The 21,813-nt window shown below is 51.0% G+C and overlaps 1 protein-coding gene across 2 annotated transcripts in view; it reads left to right on the top strand.

The window, feature by feature from the left end:
- CEP250 (centrosomal protein 250) overlaps positions 1 to 21,595 on the top strand; it is a 29,101-nt gene extending 7,506 nt beyond the window's left edge. Inside the window, exons 9-31 of one of the 2 annotated variants that reach the window (XM_064729803.1) lie at positions 51 to 209; positions 510 to 688; positions 1,138 to 1,320; positions 1,447 to 1,591; positions 1,872 to 2,018; positions 2,192 to 2,422; positions 3,730 to 3,923; positions 4,283 to 4,410; positions 4,589 to 4,758; positions 5,499 to 5,678; positions 6,288 to 6,422; positions 6,699 to 6,842; positions 7,307 to 7,587; positions 10,595 to 10,754; positions 11,331 to 11,643; positions 12,034 to 12,161; positions 12,421 to 12,541; positions 13,155 to 13,309; positions 14,259 to 16,775; positions 18,431 to 18,583; positions 18,975 to 19,088; positions 19,250 to 19,300; positions 20,309 to 21,595. In XM_064729803.1, coding sequence (XP_064585873.1) covers positions 51 to 209; positions 510 to 688; positions 1,138 to 1,320; positions 1,447 to 1,591; positions 1,872 to 2,018; positions 2,192 to 2,422; positions 3,730 to 3,923; positions 4,283 to 4,410; positions 4,589 to 4,758; positions 5,499 to 5,678; positions 6,288 to 6,422; positions 6,699 to 6,842; positions 7,307 to 7,587; positions 10,595 to 10,754; positions 11,331 to 11,643; positions 12,034 to 12,161; positions 12,421 to 12,541; positions 13,155 to 13,309; positions 14,259 to 16,775; positions 18,431 to 18,583; positions 18,975 to 19,088; positions 19,250 to 19,300; positions 20,309 to 20,599 — 6,279 coding nt within the window. In that variant the 3' untranslated portion in view covers positions 20,600 to 21,595. Of the gene's footprint in view, positions 1 to 50; positions 210 to 509; positions 689 to 1,137; positions 1,321 to 1,446; positions 1,592 to 1,871; positions 2,019 to 2,191; positions 2,423 to 3,729; positions 3,924 to 4,282; positions 4,411 to 4,588; positions 4,759 to 5,498; positions 5,679 to 6,287; positions 6,423 to 6,698; positions 6,843 to 7,306; positions 7,588 to 10,594; positions 10,755 to 11,330; positions 11,644 to 12,033; positions 12,162 to 12,420; positions 12,542 to 13,154; positions 13,310 to 14,258; positions 16,776 to 18,427; positions 18,584 to 18,974; positions 19,089 to 19,249; positions 19,301 to 20,308 lie in introns of both variants that reach the window. The other variant, XM_064729801.1, reaches the window with a different exon arrangement.
- The last annotated feature ends 218 nt before the right edge of the window (positions 21,596 to 21,813 follow it).

The following is a 21,813-nucleotide window of genomic DNA, read 5'->3' as shown; positions in this document are numbered from 1 at the left end:
GAAAACCAAGTAAAATGAGGAAAGACTAACAGCTGGATGTGGGCTTTCAGATGGTGCTAGATGACAGTGACAGCATGGTCAGCATTATCTGCACTGGCAGCTCCCAGCATGCAGACTCTGGGCACATCTCAGCTCCAAGGTCTGTTGATACCGGACGTGCCTTTGGACTGGTTCTGGAAGCACTGGCAAGGATGCGAGGGGCAACACGGGTGAGAGCTTTGTGTCTTCCCCAGTGGCCACAGGCTCAGTGCTGAGGCCTTGCTCAGCTCAACACCTTTCCATTTGCTCAGCCCCTTGAGGCACTTCTTTGCACCTTCATACTCCTGCACTGCTTTGCTGCTCTTCCCAGCTCTGTGTTCTGCTGCTTTTCTCTCCTTGATGCCCACCCTCTCAGCACAGCTTTTGCCATCAGGGGAGCTGTCTCTGCTAGCTGTTTCTTCCAGCTCTCTGGAGCCACCTTCCCTGCTCCTTACTGCTCATTTGTGCTCCTTCCCTGCCTGTTCCTGCAGGCCCTGAGAGAAGAGCTTTCTGCTAGGCAGGACTCAAACAAATTCCTGCTGCAGCAGCAGAGGCATCAGGAAGAGAAGTGCAGGGAGGTGCAGCAAAGGCTTGAGCAACTGGAGGAGAAATGCAAGAAGTCCAGCAGCCACCAGCAGCATCTTCAGTCTTTAGTAGAAACACTCAGAAGGTGAGTGTCTCCTCCTCCTGCATTCCAGAGGCAATCTGCTTCCCGGTCTGGGAGGTCAGAGGTGTCCTGGGTGAAGAAATCACCTGCCCACCATCTGTAGGCCTCAGTGTGGCTCTCGAGCATTGTCCTGTCTGGGTTTTTCATGCTCTACTGAGACTCCCAAGACTGTCTGGGAAATGCAGAGCCTTGTTGGAATAGAAGACTCCTTCTTCTTGCCGTGCTGCTTCCCTGAATTCTGTTCTTTGTGTGCCCCTGCCCGGCCACTGCTTGTGGCTGAAGGAAGGCAAAATCCTGCCTTCCTTTCCCTTTGCCTCTGGAGGATTTCCTTGGGAGGAAAAGAGCAAGGTCTTCCTTAGCCCACTGCCCCCAGCTCCATCCTGGAGTGCTGAAAATGGCATTGCTGTCTCTTCAGGCCTCTTGCTTCTTCTGACTGAGCCTTGTCTCTGCAGTGACTGTGCAAACCTCGAGAAAACCAGGGAAGAGCTGCAGGAACAGCTTGGATTAATGGAGCAAGAAGCTTCATGTCTGCGTCAGAGTAATGCTGAGCTGCAGATGAGGGAGGAGTCAGCCCAGGCAAAAGAGGCAGAGCAGCAGGACAGGATGGAGAGAGCACGCCGTGAGCAGGAGCTCCTGTGAGTGTTAAAGCTTCCTCTGGCAGTGCTGGGCTTGAGGAGGCCCAGTGTGAAGGAACAAATGGTGCCTGCTCCTCTCTTGTGGCATAGACTTTTTCTGTAAAAACCTCTTTCCCCTCCTCATAGAGTGAAGGACCTGGCTGCACTTGAGGAAAAACACTCATTACTGCAGAGTGAGTTGGTAGTCCAGAGACAGACACTGGAGAAATTGCAGCTTCAGAAGGATCTGCTGGAGCAAGAGAAGGATGAGATTGCCATGGCTCTGGAGAAGGTATGGACACCTTATTCCTAGGCAGCACTTGTGGGAGCAGGAGCTGTGCCACCAAGGTCACCTGAGATGCTGTTTCCAGCAGTAGAAGAGAGGGACAATGTTGTTCTTCTTGGAAAATGATGATCCAACCAGGCAGGCTCTTTGGGGTCATTGGTCCCCATGATCTTATTGAGAGCTCTGCCCTGGGAATAAGTCAGAGACACACAGGAGAGGTGGAGTGTCTGCCTGCAGTCTGGGATTTTTCTGCCTTTGTTGTCCCATTGTTCTTTTTCCTCTCCAGGCAGAGCGGTCAGTGGCAGAGCTGACAGGGGCTCAGAACAAGCTGAATGCTGAAAGAGCTGATCTGCAGGCTGCAGCAGCAAAGATGAGCAGCATCAATGAAGCTCTTGCACTGGACAAAGTGCAGCTGAACAAATACGTGTGGCAGGTGAGCAGAGTTGCCAGAGATGTGCCAGATGTTTGTCTCCAGCTGCTGCTTCTCAGCCTTCTTCTCTTGGCATAGTCTGGCCAGCTGACTGTGGCAGTGTTCCTTCTGTGTCTGAGACAATCTTTCATAGTAATTCTTCCTGTACTTTATTTCCTCTGTTTCTGTGACTCTAGCTGGAGCAAGAGAAGGAAGCTTTGTCTGCTAAAGTGGATGAGATGGAGAGAGCAAAGATCTGTGAGCAGGAGAAGCTGAACTTCTATGAAAGAGCAAACAAAGAGCTCTGTGCAGAGAAAGCCCGGCTAGAGCAGCTACTGAAGGAAGCAGAGGAGCAACGGGAGGAGCTGTGCCTGGAGCTTAGGACACTGGGAGAGGAGAAAGCAGAAACCCAGGAGAAATTCCATCAGGTGACCAAAAGTATGGTGCATCCACGTGGGCACTGGGCTGCTTGGATGAGGGAAGCTTCACTTGGTGGATTCTGCAGTGGTTTTGTCAAGGGAACATGTGGTAGTGCTCGAGGTCACAAGGCTTTGCTTGCTCCTTTTTGGAAATGTGTGGGTGGCTTCCAGAGCTGTTCCACAGTTCTCGGAGTTGTTCTCTGCTTGTACAGACTCTTTCAGTCCACCTGTGTTTGTTGGCCTCTTTTTTGGCTCTTGATAAGTTGCAAAGAGATAATTGTGTTGTCCATGAATCTGAGTGGGTGGCAAAAGAATCAAACTGTGGCAAAAGGATCAAATTGTGTAGCTCTGAATCTTTTTTCTGAAAAAAAAACACCCCAGGTCTGCACATTTGTGTTGATGCTTTTTGTCATGAAGTTGGAGCATATTGATTGAAGGGAAGGGGGCTGGGGAAGGCTCTGGAGCACAGGTGAGACCAGGAGCGTCTGAGGGAGCTGGGGGGGCTCAGCCTGGATGAAAGGAGGCTCAGGGGGCACCTTCTTGCTCTCTACAATTCACTGTGACAGGAAGCTGCAGCCAGGTGAGGGTCAGGCTCTGCTCCCAGGGAACAAGGGACAGGAGAAGAGGAAACAGCCCCAAGCTGTGGCAGGGGAGGTTTGCATTGGGTGTTACAGGATAGCTGCAAGTTAAGGCTGTGTTTCAGAGGGCCTCTGTCAGACAGTCTCAGTTCTGGGGAATGTGGTAGGTTTGGCAAATGCACAGCAGAGGATTTGTTTTGGCCACATCAGACAGACATCCATCAGTCCCTAAATGTCTGCTCTGCACAAGAGCCATTTCCCAGCCAAGCATCCTCTCCTTGCAGAGAGTTCCTTGGAATATGTGAGGAGGTGACACTTCGATGTGTTTTTTTTTTTTAAAGAGAAATCCTGTATATTTTCCCTTGATTCAGCAAGCAAATTTGTTTTCCCCAATCTTCCTGAAAATGTCCAGCACTGAAATAGATCCAGAGAGCAAATTTGCAGCCAAGTGGCACTTATGGAAGATGCAGTGTTTTGGATGAAAACACAGAGTTGAGTGGATGTTTGTTGGGAAGAGCTGTCTGTCAGAAGCAGGGGCCTGCCACAGCACTCCCAAGGTAACAGTGCCAGAGGCTTCTGGCAGGCCAGGCTATCAGAGCTGCATGGGGCAGATGCTGTGAAACTTGGAGGCCAGAGCACAGGTGCTCCTTGTCCTCTGGCTGCCTGTCAGGTGGCACTGGCTGGCTCTGCACAGGGCTGCCCAGGAAGGGCTCCAGCTGTACCTTGTCCCACTTGCAGGTTTCCCAGAAGCAAGAATCATTGAGCAAAGCTCTGGAGCAGCTGAGCCAGGAATCCTCTGACCAAGGGCATGAACTGGCCCAGGTGGGCAGAGAGAAGGAGCTGCTGGGCCGGGAGAAGGCTGCCCTTGAGGGCCGACTGGCAGCCGTGGAGCGCCACCAACATGACCTTTCCAAGCAGCTGGCAGAGACCAGGTAGTGGCAGGGAGCAGGCCCTGGACAGGACAGGGCTGAAGAGCTGTAATGATAAAAGTGATAAACACTACACAGAGGTTTATTGTATCCTCTGTGCTTTTTAGATGTAGATTTGGCTGTTGAGTCCAAGTTGGGCTGGGCAGTCTGTGCTAGGCCAGGCCATAAGGAAGGCCTGGGCAGTCCCTCAGAGGCCCTGCTCTGCTCTGGAAATGGCCCAGATGTGCCTTCTGTGGACAAGTTTCCAGGTGACCCATTTTCCATCCTCAGGCGTGGGGATCTTGAGCCACATCACCCTGGAATAAGCGGCTGTGGGTGTCTGGAGCAAGCAACTCATGTCTGTCCATATTTGCAACTTGTAGGTCAGCAAAGGAGAGCCTGCAATCCAGGCTGTGTGCTGCTCAGCAGCAGATATCACAGCTGGAGATCACCAGGAACCATCTGGAAGCTCAAGTGCTCATAATCACACAGGCCAAGGAGGTGATTGAAGGTGAGAACCTCGTGTGCTTTGTTTGTGGTGCTGCCCCTGCCTAGAGAAGCTGAGCACCCTGCAAAGCTGTCTCTGTCCACAGAGCTTCTGAGGAGTGGTGGGGCTGGAGGCACTGAAAGGGCCTGAGGTCAGTAAAGTCAGTAAAGACCCTGACTCTTGCTCTTGGTCATGTTTGCAGGAGAAGTGAAGTGCCTGCAAGGTGAGCTGGAAGCAGAGAGAGCTCTCAGGAGGCAGGAACAGGAAGACACAGCTCAACAGCTCCTGCAGGCAGAGCAGCAGCATCAGGAAAGCCTCAGGCTTCAGGGAACTGCTCAGCAACTGGAAATAAAGAAGCTCCTGCAAGACCTGGTAGGGGACAATATGCTTCTGAATTGTCCAAGCCAGCCCTGTGGGTTGGTGTAGCACAAGCAGAGGCTGAGGGTGTGAAAGGGCAGCAATTCTCTGCCAGAGGCCTCCCGCTGCTGGGCTGGGCAGCAGAGCCAGCAGCTGAGACTTGGAGGAGCATGAAGGGCCCCAGGATGGTGCTGGGACAGTAAATGCAGCCATGGCTTCAGGGAGGGTGTAAGAGGAGTTCCAGAGCAGGTTGGGCAGGGCCCACCCAAAGCGTGGCAGCCCAGGGCAGGATCATCCCCGAGTCCCACCAGCCACAGAGCAGATGCCAACGTGGAGCAGATGCCAACAGTGCTGGTGGCTGCAGCCTTGGGAACTCGTTTCCTTTCTTGCTGTGCTTCCATGGTGGACAGAGGGATTAGCTTTGGGCTGGAAGCAAATGGAACAGGCCCCTTGTCCCTGGTCCTTCAGTCCTTGTGACTGGGGCAGCAGAGAGGGGAAGGTGACACCTCCTCTTCTGAGTGCTTGGACTTGGTGCTTGGGAAGGTCTTTGCCAGCAGAAGAGGTTCCACAAGTCTGTGATTCCTGCACCTGCTGAGCCTCCTTTTGAATTCCCTGACAGGACACAGTTTCTGCTGTGCAGAAAGCCAGTACTGTTGTCTTTTCCAGTTGGGGGTTGTGGGAGGGATGGAGCTTCACATCTTTCAGCACGAGCTTCCCTGGGACGTCATCTTGCAAAGTTTTCCTCCCCTCCTCAGGCAAGTGAGCGTGAAAGGCACCGTGCAGAGATGCAGGAGACACTGGAGCAATGGGAAAAAGAGAAGGCAGAGAGAGAGCAGGAGCACAAGAAGGTGCTGTCTGAGATGAGGCAGAAAGTTGCCACCCTGCTGGCACAACAAGAAGAGGAACAAACTAGATTTGAAAATGCCAAGCAAGAGGTAATGATTGTGAGAGGAGAACTGGTGTGATTTTTTGCAAGGCTGGAGCTGTGGGAGATGGCAGGATATGGGGCTGTGTGGAGCATGCCCTCCGTGTCTTCTGCACGGAATTAGGGGAGGTGAAAGCTGAACGGGGCTGTCTTTGGCACCAGGAATGAGCCCTCTCATAGGAAGCCAGGCAGAAACATCAGCTGTCAGCTGAGAGTTTTGTGCTGCTCTTGAGCTCTGTTGTTCAAAGATGTACCTCAGGGTATCTTCACTGTTCTCCTTCTGCTGCCCTTTTGGTGTGTACTGGTAGATGTTCATGGCCAAGGTGAGTTTGTAGGACTTTTCTTTTGTGGGCATGTGGAGGGTGCAGCAAGAATGCTGACAAGAGAAAAATCTTTTTAAAGGCTTGCCTGGAGTATTTCTGAACAGCAATGCAGAGATGTCTTCTGGGCTGGGTTTTAAGTCACTTCCTGGGAAGCTGTGTCTCCCCCAGGGCAGGCAGTGGCCCAGGGCAGCAGCAGCCAAGTGCTCTGAGAGCACGGGAGCCCATCAGCCTTTGGCCCTTGCCACGGGGATGTTGCAGGAGGAGTGTGAAGCCCTCTGCTCTTTCCTCCTGTGCAGGTCCTGCTGGAAGAGCAGAAGGAGAAGAGTGCTTTATCAGAGGCACTGCTCCAAACTGAGGGAGAGCTCAGCCGAGCCCGCCAGCAGGTCCAGCAGCTCAGGCAGGAGGTGACAGAGCAGCAAGAGAAGGGGCAGGTAAGTGTGAGTAGGCAGGCAACAGAGGGCAGGGCAGTGACAAGGGCACAAAAGGCAGCTCCTGGGACTGAGGAAGCAAGGGCTGCTTCAGGCCCTGGGAGCACAGAGCCTGGTAAGCTCCAGAGCTCAGCCCCAGGAAGGAAGGCTTGCAGTGGAAGCAGAGCTGGGTACAGAAGCCAAAAGAAGCAGCCGAGGGAATGGGATTTTGAGGCAGCAAGTGGAAAAAGCTGAGCCTCAGGGCAGGTCCCAGGAAGTGACTCTGCATTGTGTTGCCAGACCATCAAGGCAAATCTGCAAGCTGAGCTGGAGGAAGCTCACAGTGAAGCCCAGGCAGCTCAGAGGAGGCACGAGGAGGAGCTACACAGCCTCAAAGAGGAAATGAATCTCCTCCTTGAGCAGAGGGAGGCTCTACAAAAGCAGGTGAGTGAGAGAGCAGTGGCACTGCAGTCATGCAGCGAGGGGTCTGTGGCCTTCTTGCTTTTCCATGGCAGAGCAGCAGCTGCTGGGCTGAGCCCTGGGGCTGTCTCATGCTCTGGGGGCTCCATGGCAGCTGCTCTGAAGGACACTCAGTGCTCTGCTGAATGTCAGCTGCTGCTCTGGACAGCTGGGCTAGTCCTCTGTGCTGTTGGCCAGCAAGCAGCAGCATGGATTCCTGCTGGCCTCTTCTTGCTAGCCTTGCTTTGGCAGGTGCTTTCTCAGGTGCCCTTGGTGGTGGGCCACTTAGAGACTGAAACAATTTGTCCATATTCTTTGTGAATCTGGTGCTCTCACGACAGGGAGTAGAGGAAAATTCTCTTTTACCTCTGCTCACAGCCTGTGCTGTGGCTGACTGTGACTGTAGCTGTGGCTGTAGCCTCTGACTGCTTTGTTCTGTTTGATTGGAGGTGGGAGAGTTGACATCTCAGCTGGCAGCCTCCCGAGAGTGCCAGGAAAGGACTGTGCAGAGAGCCCAGCAAGATGTGAGGGAGGCCCAGGAGGAGTCCAGGCAGAAGCTGCTGGAGATTGAGCAGATGCAGAAGATGCTGGAGGAGGCAGAACATCAGAACGAAGAGCTGCAAGTGCATCTGGAGTATTTGGAGAGGGAAAGGAGTCGATTGGAAGAAGTGGCTCAGCACAATTCAGAATTGCAGGCTTCAGTGAATGCCTTAGAGAAGGAAAAAACCAGGTAAATGAAAGTCTGTGACACTCTGCATTGTGGTGAATGGATTCCCTCTTTGCCATCTTTGCACCTGCCAGGGGCTCTGGCAGCATTCCCTAAGTGGCAGATTCTGAACTCTCCGTGCAGACAGGTCTCATTGTCTGGATGTTCTCTTTCATTTTCTTTTCTTTTAGGCCTTCAGATAGAGTTTTTCTGTAGACAAAGGCTTTTGTGGTAGCCCTTTCCCTCTAGGGGGTATTGTGTTGTTAAGTGGGTGTGTTGACACTGCCCCAGCTGCACTGTAAGGAGCTGGATCCATCCATCAGCTCCACCTTGGGGCCTGTAACTTGAAGCCTTTGGGGTCTGGATCAGCCTGGCATCTGATGCTTTTTGTTGACATAAGACATGTTATACCCATGATTTTTTGTCTAAGCCCCATGAAGGCAATCACAGAAAGGGTAAGGTGGGAGGCACCACAGTGGCTCATCTGGTCCCACCTCCCTGCTCACACAGGGCCATCCCAGAGCACATGGAACAGGGTTGCATCCAGATGGTTCTGGAATGTCTCCAGTGAGGGACACTCCATGCCCTCCCTGGGCATCCTGTTCACGGTCACTGCACAGGGAAGAATTTCTTCCTCCTGTCCAGGTGGAACTTCCTGGGCATCGGTCCCTGCCCGTGGCTCTGGTGCCGTCGCTGGGCCCCAGGGAGCAGAGCCTGGGCCCTGCTCTGCCCCTCCTGCACACGGGGACAGCCAGGCCTGAGGCCCCTCTCAGCTGGGGCTCCTCTCCAGGCTGAGCAGCCCCAGCTCCCTCAGCCTTTCCTGGGCACCCAGATGCTCCAGGCCCTTGCTCGGCTCCAGGAGCTCCTGCCCCTGCAGTGCTGAGGAGCCAGAGCTGGACCCCGCACTGCAGATGTGCCTCCCAGGGCTGAGCAGAGGGGCTGAGTCCCCTCCCTGACCTGCTGCCAATGCTGTTCCCGGTGCTTTCCAGGATCCCAGTGGCCCCCTTGGCCACAAGGACCCACTGCTGGCTTGTGGAGAGTTCCTTGTCCACCAGGAACCCCCAGGTCCTTCTCCACAAAGCTGCTTCCCAGCAGGTTGGCCCCAGCCTGTGCAGGTGCCTGGGGCTGTTCCTGCCCAGGTGCAGGACCTTGCTGGATTTAAGAAGGTTCCTGTCTGCCTGCTGAGATCCCTCTGAGGGGATGCACAGTGACCCTCATGGGAAGGCATCATCGCCTCCTCCAAGCCATTGATGGGCAAGTTCTACAACTTTGGGCCCAGGAGTGAACCCTGAGAGACACCACTAATGACAGGCCTTCAGTGAGACCCTGTGCCACTAATTACACCCCTCTGGCTTCTGCTGTTCAGCCAGCACTCAGTCCAGCCCATTGTCCACTCCTCCAGGCCCTGCTGCATGAGTTCCCAAAGAGGATGGTGTGAGTGACTGTGTCAAAAGCCTTGCTGACACCAGCATAAGCAATATCCACTGCTCTCCCTTTGTCCACCCAGGCAGACAGAAGGCAATCAGGTTGGTCAGTCATGATTTATCTTTAGTGAATCCAGTGCTGACCATTCCTGATCTTCTTGTCCTTCCATGTGGGGAAGAGGAGACCTCCAGCATGAGGTATTCCATCACCTTTCCAGGGATTGAGGTGATTCTGACAGGCCCATAATTGCCTGGGTCCTCCTCCATGCCCTTTCTGAAGACCAGAATGGTATTTGCTCTCTTCCAGCCCCCAGGCACCTCTCCTGATCTCCATGACCTTTCCAAGATAATGGGGAGTGGCCTCACTCTGGTGTCCATGAGCTCCCTCAGCACTCATGGTCACATCTGTCAGGGCCTGAGGACTGGTGGATGTCAAGTTTGCCCAGGCATTCAGTAACCCAGTTCTCCTTGAAAGCAAAGTCTTGCTAAGGGATAGGCTTCCTTCCAGCATTCCTTCAGCCTGGTCTCCTGGGCCAGAGATCCCTGAGGGCTGGTCTTGTCCAGTACAGACCGATGCAAATAAAGGCACTCAGGAACTCTGCCTTCTCTGCATCCTCTGTTACCAGGGTCTCCTTTCCATTTAGGAACAGACAGAGACCCATCATCCTTGGTTTTCCTTTTGTTGCTGATGTATTTTCAAAAGCCCTTCCTGATAAGGACATCAAGATTTAATTCCAAGGTGGTCCTTGGTCTTCTTTGTCTCATTTCTACTTACTCCAACACTGTCTCTATGTTCATTCCAAGTGGCCTGAGCCTGCTTCCATCTCCTGTGTATTTCCTGCTTCCACTTGAGGAACGACAGAAGTTCTTTGCTTATCCACTCAGGTCGCTTGCTCCCTTTGCCCAGTTTCTTGCTCACTAGGATGCATTGTAGTTGAGCCTGGAGGAAGTGATCCTTGAATATCAGCTTGGACTCCTTTACCCTTCAGGGCCTGTTCCCATGTGCTTCTTTCAAGAAGGTCCCTGAAGAGGCTAAAGTTAGCTCTCATGAGGTCTGTGGTTGTAATCTTGCTGCTCTGCTTTTTCCTCACCCGCAGCTGAACTTCACAGTCTCACTCATAGGCAGTGCAGCCAAGGCTGACCTCAGGCTTCCTATCTCCAGCAAGGCCTTCCCTGATGCTTAGGGTAAGGTTGAGCAGCATGCTGTTCCTTGTGGGATCCTCCACTGCCTGTGGCAGCAAGTTGTCATCAGTGCTTTCCAGGAACATCCTGCACTGTGTGCCTTCTCCAGCTGATGGCAGGGAAGCTAAAGTCCCCCACAAGAACCAGGGCCTGTGACTTTGAGATTGCTTTATGTTCCCTGTAGAAAGCCTCATCTACTTCTCTTCCTGTTCAGGTGACCTCTAGCAAACACCCACAACAATGTCACCCTTACTTGTCTGTCCTTTTATTCTGACCCATAAGCTCTGGACTCACTCATCATCTACCCCAGACAAAGCTTGACACTTTCCAAGTGTTGCCTCACACAATGGTCAACTCCACCACCCCCTCTGAGGCACCCAAGTATATGAATGTCTCTCATGGCCATCTGTTGCCTTGTTCTACAGGCTGACTCTGTCTCTGGAAGAAAAGGATCTGAGCCTCAGAACCCTGGAAGAAAACAACTTGGCCCAGATCAGTCAGGTGTCTCAGCTTCGTTCTGCCCTTACCCAGGCCGAGGAGCTCCACTCAGAGCACAGAAGAGAAGTGCAGGAGCTCAACACACAGGTAAGCTGTGCAGTGGCATCCTCTTCTCCAGGGACACACAACAGCACCTTTGCCTTGGAGGTCCCAACCTCTTTTCCCTCCCAGCAGCATCCACAGCTGCCGTGTTCTGCCCGGGGCTGCTGCTGCACCCTGAGCCTGAGGCTGGATCTGGTGTCTGCTGCAGAAGTTTTCCCCCATCCTCTCCCGGGTCCCAGCAGGAAATGTGGGAGGAGAAGCAGCAGCAGACTCCTCTGGAGCTTCTCTGTCCCTCTGTTAGCAGTGTTGTCCCAGACAGAGTTGGTGCCTGTGCCAGGCTCTGAGCAATGTGGGGACACAGAGGTGGCTGTGGCAGCCTGGGCAGGACACTTCCAGCACAGCCAGTTCAGCCGCTGTTCAGAGCTGCAGCCCAAGGATGCCCATTGCCTCCCTTTCCCTGTTTTCTCTCCATTTGTCTCCATTGCAATCCTTGTTTCTGTGCCTTCTGGGTTTGGCATGTTTTTGGCCTGAAATGATTTCTCCTTTGTTGCTCTTCCTGCGGCCCACTCTGCTGCCTCAGGAACAGCCCTGTCCCTGAGGCTCTGTGCATCCATCTTTCAGATCCAGGCCCTGCAGGACACAGTGCTGCAGATGGAGGCTTCCCAGGCAACTCGGCAGAAGCAGCTGCTGAAGGAGCTGCAGGAGTCCCAAGCAGGAGAACGCTCTTTGAGGGACTCTGTGCACGTGCTGGAGGCTGAGGTGTCTGAGCTGCGTGTGAAGCTCCAGAGCTCTGATGACAGAGCAGAGGCCTTGGCCACACAGTGTCAACAGGCCAGTGGTGCCCACCAGGAAACTCAGTCCCAGCTGGACAAACTGCTTTTAGCTGTCCACCACATGATCAGGGACAGCAGGGACTTGGTCACTTGGAGCTCAGGTAAGTGTGGAAGGCTGGGTGAGCAGTGGAGTCAGGGGTGTTCCTGGTCACCCTCATATCACACACTCACCCTGTCAGTTTAGGCTGACTCAGGCCTTGGGAAGTCTTGACAGCTTGACTTCCCTGCAGAGACATGAGTCCATGTTTGTATGTAGAGAAATGACTGAGTCAGAAGGGAGAAGGGACCAAATCCTGTCAAGCCCAGGGCCCATGCACTTGTCTCTGGGGCAGTGCTGACATCAGTGGTTGTCAGAATAATGTCAGCCTGTGACATCCTGCTGCAAGGCGAGCTCTAGGACAATGACAAAGGCACCTCCTCCTAGGTAGAGAGGCCTTGTTTGTTGCGCACCACTGGATTAAATCTTGAAATAGAATATCTTCTCTTTTCAGAAGAGGATCATGTCATGGGCCTAACTGCCTCTCAGGCTGGGGATATCTCCACAGAGCTCACAGTGGACAGAGTGGCAGCAGCTCTGCAAGACCTGCAGCAGCACCTGGAGCATTCCCAGAAAGATCTGGTAATGTGTGCCCAGTGTACCCAGAAATCCTGTCTTGCTGTTGGGCTGCTGCACAAGCACTGTGCCAAGGATGGGTGTCAGTCCTTGTAGGGGGGTTGGTTCACTGCCATGGGGAGCAAAGAGGATCACAATCACATCCAGCAGTACTGCCTAGCTTGCCCTCTCCCACATGGGCTATTTCTGCTTTAGTGTTTGTAGCCCTTTGTCTCCTGCCAGCAGTGGCAATGACAGGTGATTCTGCTCTGCTTGTCTCTTCCAGAATGATGCAAGGAACAGGATACAGGCCTTGGAGCTGGAGCTGGGCACGGGGCAGGATCAGATGGACAATCTTAGAGCCAGCAATCAGGAGCTGCAGATACAGTTGAATGAAAGTCGGGCAGGTACAGCCTCTCCTCTCCCACCCACTGTCCCATGCTGTCTCACCCGTGGGGATTTCACTGTTGCATCGCAGAGGAAAAGTGCCCAGAGATGGCTGAGGAGAAAAACAACCAGCAGGAGATTTCTCCATCCAAGTGCCAGTGAAAGCATTCTCCTGAGAAACATGCTGTGGCTGGCAGTGCCATCTGGCTCTGCTAGGGCTGCTCCCGTGCACAGCTGGTGCCACTCAGGTGCTGTGTCTGTGCTAAGGAGCTGTAGCTGGATGCCTCAGCTCCATTCCCCCAAACTCCAGGCCCTGCCAGAGCCTCCAGGCTATTGGCCTCTCTGGAGCAGGCCTGCACAGGCATCCCTCTCCTTTGTCTCTCTTGAATTGCTCACTCTGCACAAGGCCAAGAGCAAACACAGGTTCCTGTTCCTCTGAACCTTGACCCCTTGATTCCCGCCTTGTTCTCTGCCTGGAATTTTCCTTCATTTCTGTCAGCTTTGGAGTCTTTGTGGGCTTAGGGCCTGGAAAACACAAGCAGGTAGAGAAGACAGTGCGGTTGTCTCTGCAGGATGCACATCAGCTTAACTTGAATTTTCTTTTCCTCTTCTCCTTCCCCTTCTCTCCTCTAGCAATGTTGAGGGCAGAACACCAGAAGACCTCTCTAGAAACTGCCTTGAAGGAAGAGACTATTACCCTGAAGGAAGATGCTGTGACTCTTCGTCAGGAGGTGGCATCTCTGAAAAAGAAATTGGAAAAGCTGGAGATGGAAAGGAAAGATGTGCTGGTGAGATTGGCAGATGCCACCAAGTGCCGTTTCCTACCTATGTTTGGACTTCATGTTCATACTTCTAAGGAGAACTTTTTTCCAGTTTAACTTTTCTAATTGCATTTTTCTGAATAAGGAGGAGAAGATGATGTAGTCATGGCAAAGCCAGTTAATGCTGAGGCTGCTGCTGATTTTCCTCCATGCTGGGCTTCTGTGCCCTAGAACCTTTAGTTCTCAATGTCCTCAGTGTCCCCACTGACATTGCATGGTTTGGGGAATTCCTGGTGTCCAATCTCATGTTCAGATTTCTGAATATCTGGATCTGGAAAGAGGGGGAGAGTCCCAAGTTTGCTGTTAATAGAAAGGTGTTTGGCCTTGGCCATGGGAGAGCAGCCAGTGGGGAGAGAGGAGAGGAAAGGCAAGTGCTGATCCCCAGCAGGACGTGTGCCTGCAAGGGGAGAACTCGTCCTGAGTGGCAGCAGAGAATGACAGACTGATGTGGCCATTGCTGCTGCCAGAGAGGGCAGTGGGGCTCTGGGGATGGAGCCATGGAAACTCTACACAGGAGAGGTGGGAAACCACTGCTGTCAGCCCAAGGGCAGGGAATGAAAGGCTGGGGCTGTTTGCTCTTCCCTTCCTCCCTGATGGAGAGCACATCCTCATGGCACTGCCTGAATCCTGCTTAGTGTGCATTTGCAATCCTGGCTGCAGTTCTGGCAGCTCCTGCCCAAAGGAGCACTGGAGTGGAGCTGCAGGAGGCCAGGGAAGGGCAGAAGGGAAGCTGGGATGGGCTGAGTGAGCTGGGAAAGATGCAGCATCAAGGGGGGCCCAGCAAAGCTCTGCAGCATCCCGAGGGGCAGAGAGAGAGGGGCAGCCTGTGCCTGCCCCTGCAGCAGGAGTCCAGATCTGGTATGAAAAGCAAAGGGAGAGAGGGAATGAGTGACCCTTTTTCTCCTTGTTTTGGCAGCATGAACAGGACAGGCTGCAGGCAGATAAAGAAAAACTAGAGTGTGAGATAAAACTTCTGGAGGAATCAATCACAGCCTCTGAAACTCGAGCAAATACAGCAATAGACAAGAATCACTCTCTTGAACAAGAACTCCAAACTGCCCTGTCCATGTTAAAAATTAAAAATGAGGAAGTGCAAAACCAGGGGAAGAAAATGGAGATCCTTCAGAAAGAGGCAGCAGAGACCAAAGCTTTGCAGGAGCATCTCACTCATGTGACTGCTATCCTGTCAGAGAGGGAGGGAGAAATGAAGTTGTACCAAGAGCAGATGAGAATGTTGGAAAAGCAGAAAGAAATGCATAAAACTGCTCTTAATCAGGTTATTAAGGACATAACAGAGAAAGAACAGAAGACAGAATCCCAACAGGAACAGATACAGGAGCTGGAGAAGCAGCAAGAAAAGCAAAGGATTGTTTTAAGCAAAATGAGCCAAGAGCTGGAAGAGAAGGACCAAGAGATCAGGTCCCAGCAAGAGCTGATAAGGGAGCTGGAGAAGCAGTTAGAATTGCAGAACTCTGCTGTCAGCAGGGTGAGCAAAGAGCTGGAGGACAGACACCTGGAGATCAAATTCCAGGAGGAGAAAATAATGATTCTAGAACAGCATGGTGCAGTACAAGTCAGAAATCTGCTTGTGGATCTTGATGATATGAAAGGAAACCTGAAGGAGAAAGGGTTGGAGCTTCTTTCTCTGACTCAGCAGATTCAAGAACTGGAAAAGGAGAGAGAAGATGTGAAATCTCTAAATGCTAGCCTTGAGCACCTGAGAATTGTTCTTAAGGACAGAGAGAGTGAGTGTGATGCTCAAAGGGAAGAGTTAAGGCTCTTGCAGCAGCACAAGGAACAGCAAGACAGGCATCTGCAAGAGCTTCTTGATAAAGTAGAAATCATGACACTTTCTTTATCTAAAAAAGAGCAAGAGCTTGAGTCACAGCAAAAGCAAATGCAAGAAATTGAAGAAGTGATGGAAATGCAGTTAAAGACTGTCCGTGACCAACTGGAGCAGACCTTAGCAACCTTAAAAGAAAAAGACAGACTTATGGACATCCAAAAGCAACAAACAAGGAGCTATGAGGAAAAAAAAGAGGAACAGATTAATGTCTTGCACAGAGACTTAGAATACTCTCGAACAATATTGAAAGAAAAGGATTTAATGATTGAATCTCAGAAGGAACTGATTGAGACCTTCCAAAAGCAAAAGCAAGACTCTGAACAGCAGAAGCAAATTCTGCATTGTCTTCAAGTGGAACTAAAGGAAAAAGAGCAGGAAATTTTGTGCCTTAGAAAGCAATGTGAGGCATGCAAGGAAAAGGAGGAAAAGCATGAAGCTGAGCATAGAAATTTCCATGCAACAACACTGAGTCTGAAAGAAAAAGAAGACAAGATTTGTGTTCTGGAGGACACCATCACAAAGCTTCAACAGCAGAAGGAAGAGACAGCAGTGCAGGCTAAAGCCATACTGCAAAAACTAGAATATGCTGAGTCTTGTCTTGAAGCTAAACATCAAGAGATAGTGTCTTTGCAAGAGCATGTCCAGGAGCTTCAAGAGCAGAAGGAGGTGGCAGGCAAGCAGGCCAAAAGTCTAGAGCAGGATCTAGACAAAGCAAGCCAGATGTTGAAGAAGAACCATTTGGAGTTCCTCAAGCAGACAGAGCAAATGAACACGTTCCAGCTTCGTGAAGAAAGCATGAAAGTAGCACTAACATCATGCCAGAAACAAGTGACTCTACTTGAGGAAGTGGTGAGGAAGAAAGATGAGGACAATGACACTCTTAGGCAAAATCTACAGCATGTAGAAGAAGAACTGAAGACTTTGCAGAATCTCCAGCTTAGGCTAACTGAGAAGAATGAAGGGGTTAGACATGATGGAGAGCAAGAGTTCCTGAAAGAAACCTTCCCTGAGAGAGAAGGAGAGATCAGGGCTCAAAGTGAGCGGAAGCAGATAGAAGTGGAAATAAGAGCTCTTCGGGAAGATCTCCAGCATGTTCAGCAGACTCTGACAAAGAAGGATAAAGAGGTCAAGTACCAGACAGACAAAGTCAAGTATTTAAAGAAGACTCTAATAGAGAGAGAACAAGAGCTTAGGAGGCAGAGTGAACTCCTGAAAGAATTAACATTGGCTTTGCGATGGAAAGATGAAGGGGAAACCCTGAAGAAACAAATCCAAAAACTCCAAAAATGGGAGGAAGAGGAAGCAGAGAAGAGGAAAATTCTCCAGGAGAGGGACTATCTCTTGCAAAGGCAGAAGGAAATTACCCAACAGTTAGAAGTTGAGAGGGAAGCCAATGGCAAAGACCTGGAGTGTGTGGCTGCTGCTTTGAAGCAGAGGGAAAGCAGAGAACATGAATGGAGAGAGAACGCTCAAGTCCTGAGTGCTGCACTGAGCAAGAGTGAAATGGCCAATGGGAATCTGAAGAAGGAGATAACCATCCTGCAGAGAATGATTTCAGAGAGAGACACAGACCGATTTCATCAACAGGTAGGCACTGGCATTGACCTTCAGTCCACTCCAGTGTCCCTGAATTATTCCAGAGATGTTTCCTATGAAGAGGTGGGTCTCTATCCCTGTCAGTGCAGGCCTGCTTGGGTAAAGCAGCCTGGGCAGCAGCAGGCAGCCTTGTCTGTCTGGCTGGCTCCAGCCAGAGGCCATTGACTGCCAGATTGTTTCCTGGCCCACCCAGAATGACTGATCCAGCTCTGGAGCTTGCTGTTCAAACCAGCTCCAGACCAAAAGCTGGGCATGGGGAGCTGCTTCTCCTGTGCCCACAAAAGGGGAGGCAACACGTAGGGGTTTGGAATTGGTGTGGGAAGGAATGGAGCAGGTGAGCAGAACAGTGGACTAAAGTGAGCAGAGTTTTGTATACTGAGAGAGCTGAACAGCAGCTGCACTGCTGGTGCTTTGAGGCTGCTTCCCGAGATGGAGATTTCTGAGGGGCAGTTTTTCCTGTGTGTTAAAAGAATGGGATTTCTTTTATTGCCTGGTCAGATTAAATGCTTTATTTTGCATTCAGGAAATGTTTGTACTGCAATTCAAAAATCACAGAGGCAAACTTGTGTGTATTTTTCCAAAGTGGACTTAGTCAGATCCTGCTAGTGGAACAGTTGCAATAGCCTGTGCTGCAGCTTTGCCAAGAATTTGCCTGTATTCTGGTGTCCATTAGTATATTGGCATGTAAAAAGTGCTACTAAGAAAACACTGTATTTATGCATTATATATATTTACTTATGACTTAGGAAATATTACTTGCAGCCTGATCCGGGATGCTGACAAGTATTGAGATCTGTTGATGGGAAGTAAAGATGTGACAAGGGCAAGAAATGTGAAAAGAGCATGAGATTTCAGTTACATCCATGTAGGTCAGCTATGCAAGAACATTCAGTCAGGTAATGCAGTGGCATCCACACATATAATTTTTTACTGCTGATACCAAGACTGCATTTATAGGTGCTCCAAGGAGCAGTTCGTGAAGAAAGGCACAAAGGAGAAGGAGGAGGTGGCTCCTGACTAAGTTCCAAGCAATGCTTATGGCCTGATTGATAATGTGGTATTTTCAAAGAGCAGTTCTGTATGAGGATGTGACAGGTAAAGAGAATAGAGAAAAAAAACTGCACTGTTTTATCACTGCAGAAATGCATGCTTCACCCACATCTTGCACATTTGGTTGTCTAAGGACAGAGAGCAGAACTGTAGGTAAGAGAATTTACAGTGATGATCAAAAAGGATGACCAAACATGGTAATTAACTTCCCCAAGGGGAGTAAATGTTTAAGTATTCCCAACTGAGAGGAAATGGCTGAGAGAGACAGAGGTGGAGTTACTACAGAGCTTTGTAAAACCATGAAATGGCTGGATAGGAAATTAATGCTTCCAGTGTCTGAAAACCAGAATGGGGAACACTGAAAAAAAACTAGCAGGAAGCAGATCCAGAGCAAAGTACTCAATTCTCCAAGGGGATTTGGAGGAGGGTCCCTAGAGAGAGGGTGTGTTGTTTTGGCCTATGGACAAGGAGAAGAAGAAGGCCCTTAGCACTGTGCATTCCTGCTGTGGTCACTCTCCCCACTGTATCAATTCTGATACCCTTCTAACCTTTATGTGGCACCAGCTCATGGCATCTCCTTTCTGAATGCCCAGCAGGCTCTTGCTGAAGGGGAGCAGCTGTCGTGGCTGTCAGAGAAGAGACTCATGTTGCAGAGCCTGGAATGTCTGCAGCGAGCAGTTGCAAAGCTGGAAGATGAAAAGGTGGAGCTCAACCAACAAAACACTGAACTCAGGAGGACTCTTGAGCAGGTAAATTGGGCTTTGACTGCCTCTGCACAGCCTCAGGCTCATCTGGAACTTGGCGCCTTAGGCCTGGCAGTGCTTTGGAGACCTCTGCTTGTTCCCTTGCCTGTCCCTGTCCCTGCTGTGGCCCAGCCCTTTGTTTGTTCTCTCTCTTGTGGCAGCCCATGGCTTTCACAAGGGCACCTTCACTGCGCTGCCTCCCTCCCTGGCCCCGTGTCCCTGCACACACACACTGGCCTCTCTTGCACAGCCTCCAGCGAGAGCTTTTTGCCCCCAGTGTGGTCTGGTGCAGTTCAGGGTCTCAGAGTAGGGCTCTCCTTGCCTTGATGTCCAGAGGTGCTTTTGCTCCATGTTTGCTGACAGGTTTCTGTGACCCTCTCTCCCATCCACTGTGCAGGTGGAACACGAACGGAGGAGACTGAAGAGATGTTTTAGGGGTCGGTTACTCCCAGATGCCTCTGGATTTTCCCTCTCTGAGTCTGACCAGTGCAAGTCGCCCACTTCCAGACAGGTGAGAACATTTTCTTTGGTACGAGGAGGCTTTGGTCATACAGAGGAATGATGAAAAATCCCAGTGGCAGCAGCCCTCCAGTAGAGACCTAACAGAAGTCAAATATTCCCTGTGGTTGTGACCAAACAGACTGAAAGAGCATCCTTTCCTTTTCTTCACAGGAGGAGTCTCATGCTCACTGCAGTCAGCGCTTAGCTGAGTTACAGAACCAGGTGAGGAGTAGGAAAACTTTCCTCCAAAGGCTGCTGTGGCTCTACTCATGGGCACAGCTGTGCCTGCTGCTACAGCCTGAGTTGTGTTTGGCTCTCAGGAAGTGAGTACAGCAGATGTTGTCAGTTGTGCACCTGTTGGCAACAGGTGCACATCCTTTTCCTTGGTCTTGTCTCTGACTTGTCTATATCAGGCAGTGGGGGAGAGAGATAGGATGAAATTCAGAGCACTGGAAGTTATCTGAAAATATCAGAATCATAGAATCATAAAATGCTTAAGGTTGGAAAAGCCCTCTTAGATAATCTAATCCAGCTATTAAGCCAGATTGTCAATCCCAGCACTAAACCATGGCCCGAAGTGCCACAGCCACATGTTTTCTGAACACTTCCAGAGACAGTGATTCCACTACTCCCATGGGCAGTCTGGACCAGGATGTTCTCCTTTGTTGCCTGTTTCCATTTTCCCTTGACTCTGTAACAGTGGAGCTTGCATTTTAGCAGAAATCCAGGGACATGAGACAATGCCAGAGGTTTATTATTCCACCGGGCTTAGTTGTCCACATTGTGCTCTGCTCCTGTATGGAGAGCTCTGAAGTTGGGGAGAGGGAGAGTTTGTGCCCTGTCCAGCAGCTCAAGTAGAAGAGTCCTCCAGTAGCTCAGGGGAGCAGCAGCCCTCGTGTTGAGGCACAGCCTGTGGAGAAAGGGGTCAGTGGCCCAAATGTGTGCTTTGGAAATCAGAGCTGGGTTCCTAAATCCCATTGGAAGTCTCAGTAATGGACCTGTGGTGGCTGAGGGATGTAGGTGGGAAGGGTTTGGCAGCCTTGAGCTGGACTTGTTGATGCTCTGAGCTCTGTTGTGTGTGGGAGCCTGTTCCTTTCCCCTTGCCCAAGGGCAGAGTGTTGGTGAGGGCTGGAGCTGGAGGCTGTGTGTGCCCCGAGAGCCGGTACCGTGGGGCTGCAGGTGCTCCTGCCAGCGTGGGCTTGTCTGAGCGGGGCCTTGTGCCTCTTTCAGGTGTCCCTGCTGCAGTCACAGCTGGCCCAAGAGCGACAGCACTGTCAGAATTACATTGAGAGCTGTGCAAGGACCAGCCAGGAGCTGACAGACCTTCACCAGGAGCTGTGCTGCTCCTTTGCAGCTGTGCTCAAGGAGCCCGAAGTTGCTGTTCTGGAAGAAGAGACGCGGAAGCTGGATCTGTCTCTGAACCTTAACTCTGCACTGACATCCCTGGACCATCAGTCTCTGGAGAGACAGCTGGAGCATCCAAGAGCCAGACCTGCCAGAAGCAATGATGACCTGAGGTAACAGCACCTCTGGTCTCCATTTGAATGGAACAATTTCTCCTAAGACAAAGAGCTCATGGATGTGAGAAAGGGGGTCAGCTCCTCAGAACAGGGCTACTCCCTGCCTTAAACATCCGTTGGTCTCGCATTCGGCTGGTGTCAAACCTCCCCTCATGTTGAGGATTAGAATCTACGAAACATTATTTCATGAAGTAGATGATTTCTGGGACCAAAATGTGAATATGTGAGAACAACATAGGTAAGGAGAAGGAATGATGCATGGAGAATGAAGCTGGAACAAAAAAAAATAATCCTTGAACAGTAAGACTTATGGGTGACATCTGTCTGAGGGCAGCTACTTAAAATAAAAAGACACAAAGAGTGTGCTACAAACAATTAAAGTAACATAACAGTTGGTGGTGTTTGCATTTGCAAGCATCTCCTAGGGATGATTTCATTTTTTTTAATAAAATGTTTTTCAGAAGAAAATTATACTCATTTTCACTGTCACAGTGCGGCTACTGCAAGCTCTTACACAATTTCCCTTCTTGAGGGCAGAGGTGTTCCCTGCAACAAGTAACGAGAATTTGAGGTGTTAAAAAACAAAGGAGTGAAGAGTGCACAGCAGGGATCAAAGTTCAGTGAGAAATGAGGCTGCCCTTCCCTTCTCCCTTTTCTTCCCTTTTTCCCTCCAAAGCACTGATGGCTTTGCCCCAACAGCAACCCCAGGGACAGCTCAGCTGCTCTCCACAGGCTGTCAGTGCCCAGCTCCAGCCCTGCCACAGCCCGAGGCCACAGATGCGTGGGGAGGGTGTCCTGGTCAATGGTTAAACTGAAAATCACAGACAAAGACTCTCTAACTCATCAAAGTTAGAAAGTGTTATGTTTATCACACTGATGGCCGGCACCATGGGGATCGTCCCCAAAATGCGTGACCGTGCTGCATGAGGATTCTTGCCTTCCATTTATTTCCCAAAATAATACATATGTGTACCCCCAGCACCTCCCATCCCCGTTTTGTATTAAAATGAGTTTATTAGTCCTTCATGCCTGGGCAATTCTTCCCTTGAATTGGGTGGGTGATCTCAAACTGGGTCAGTGGTCCCAGGGATGAAGTCAGGAAAGCCCAGTCAGGTCTCTGGGACCCTCTGACACAATCCAAGCCCCTCTGCTTCATGATGGATTGACAAAGAGTCCAGGTGATGAGCATTGTCCTACTGGTTTCAATAATGGTTC

This window comes from Zonotrichia leucophrys, chromosome 20 (genome assembly GCF_028769735.1).
Source record: "Zonotrichia leucophrys gambelii isolate GWCS_2022_RI chromosome 20, RI_Zleu_2.0, whole genome shotgun sequence".
NCBI classification, from domain to species: domain Eukaryota; kingdom Metazoa; phylum Chordata; class Aves; order Passeriformes; family Passerellidae; genus Zonotrichia; species Zonotrichia leucophrys.
The sequence above is the reverse complement of the archived record's forward strand: the minus strand, read 5'-3'. Positions and strand labels throughout refer to the sequence as shown.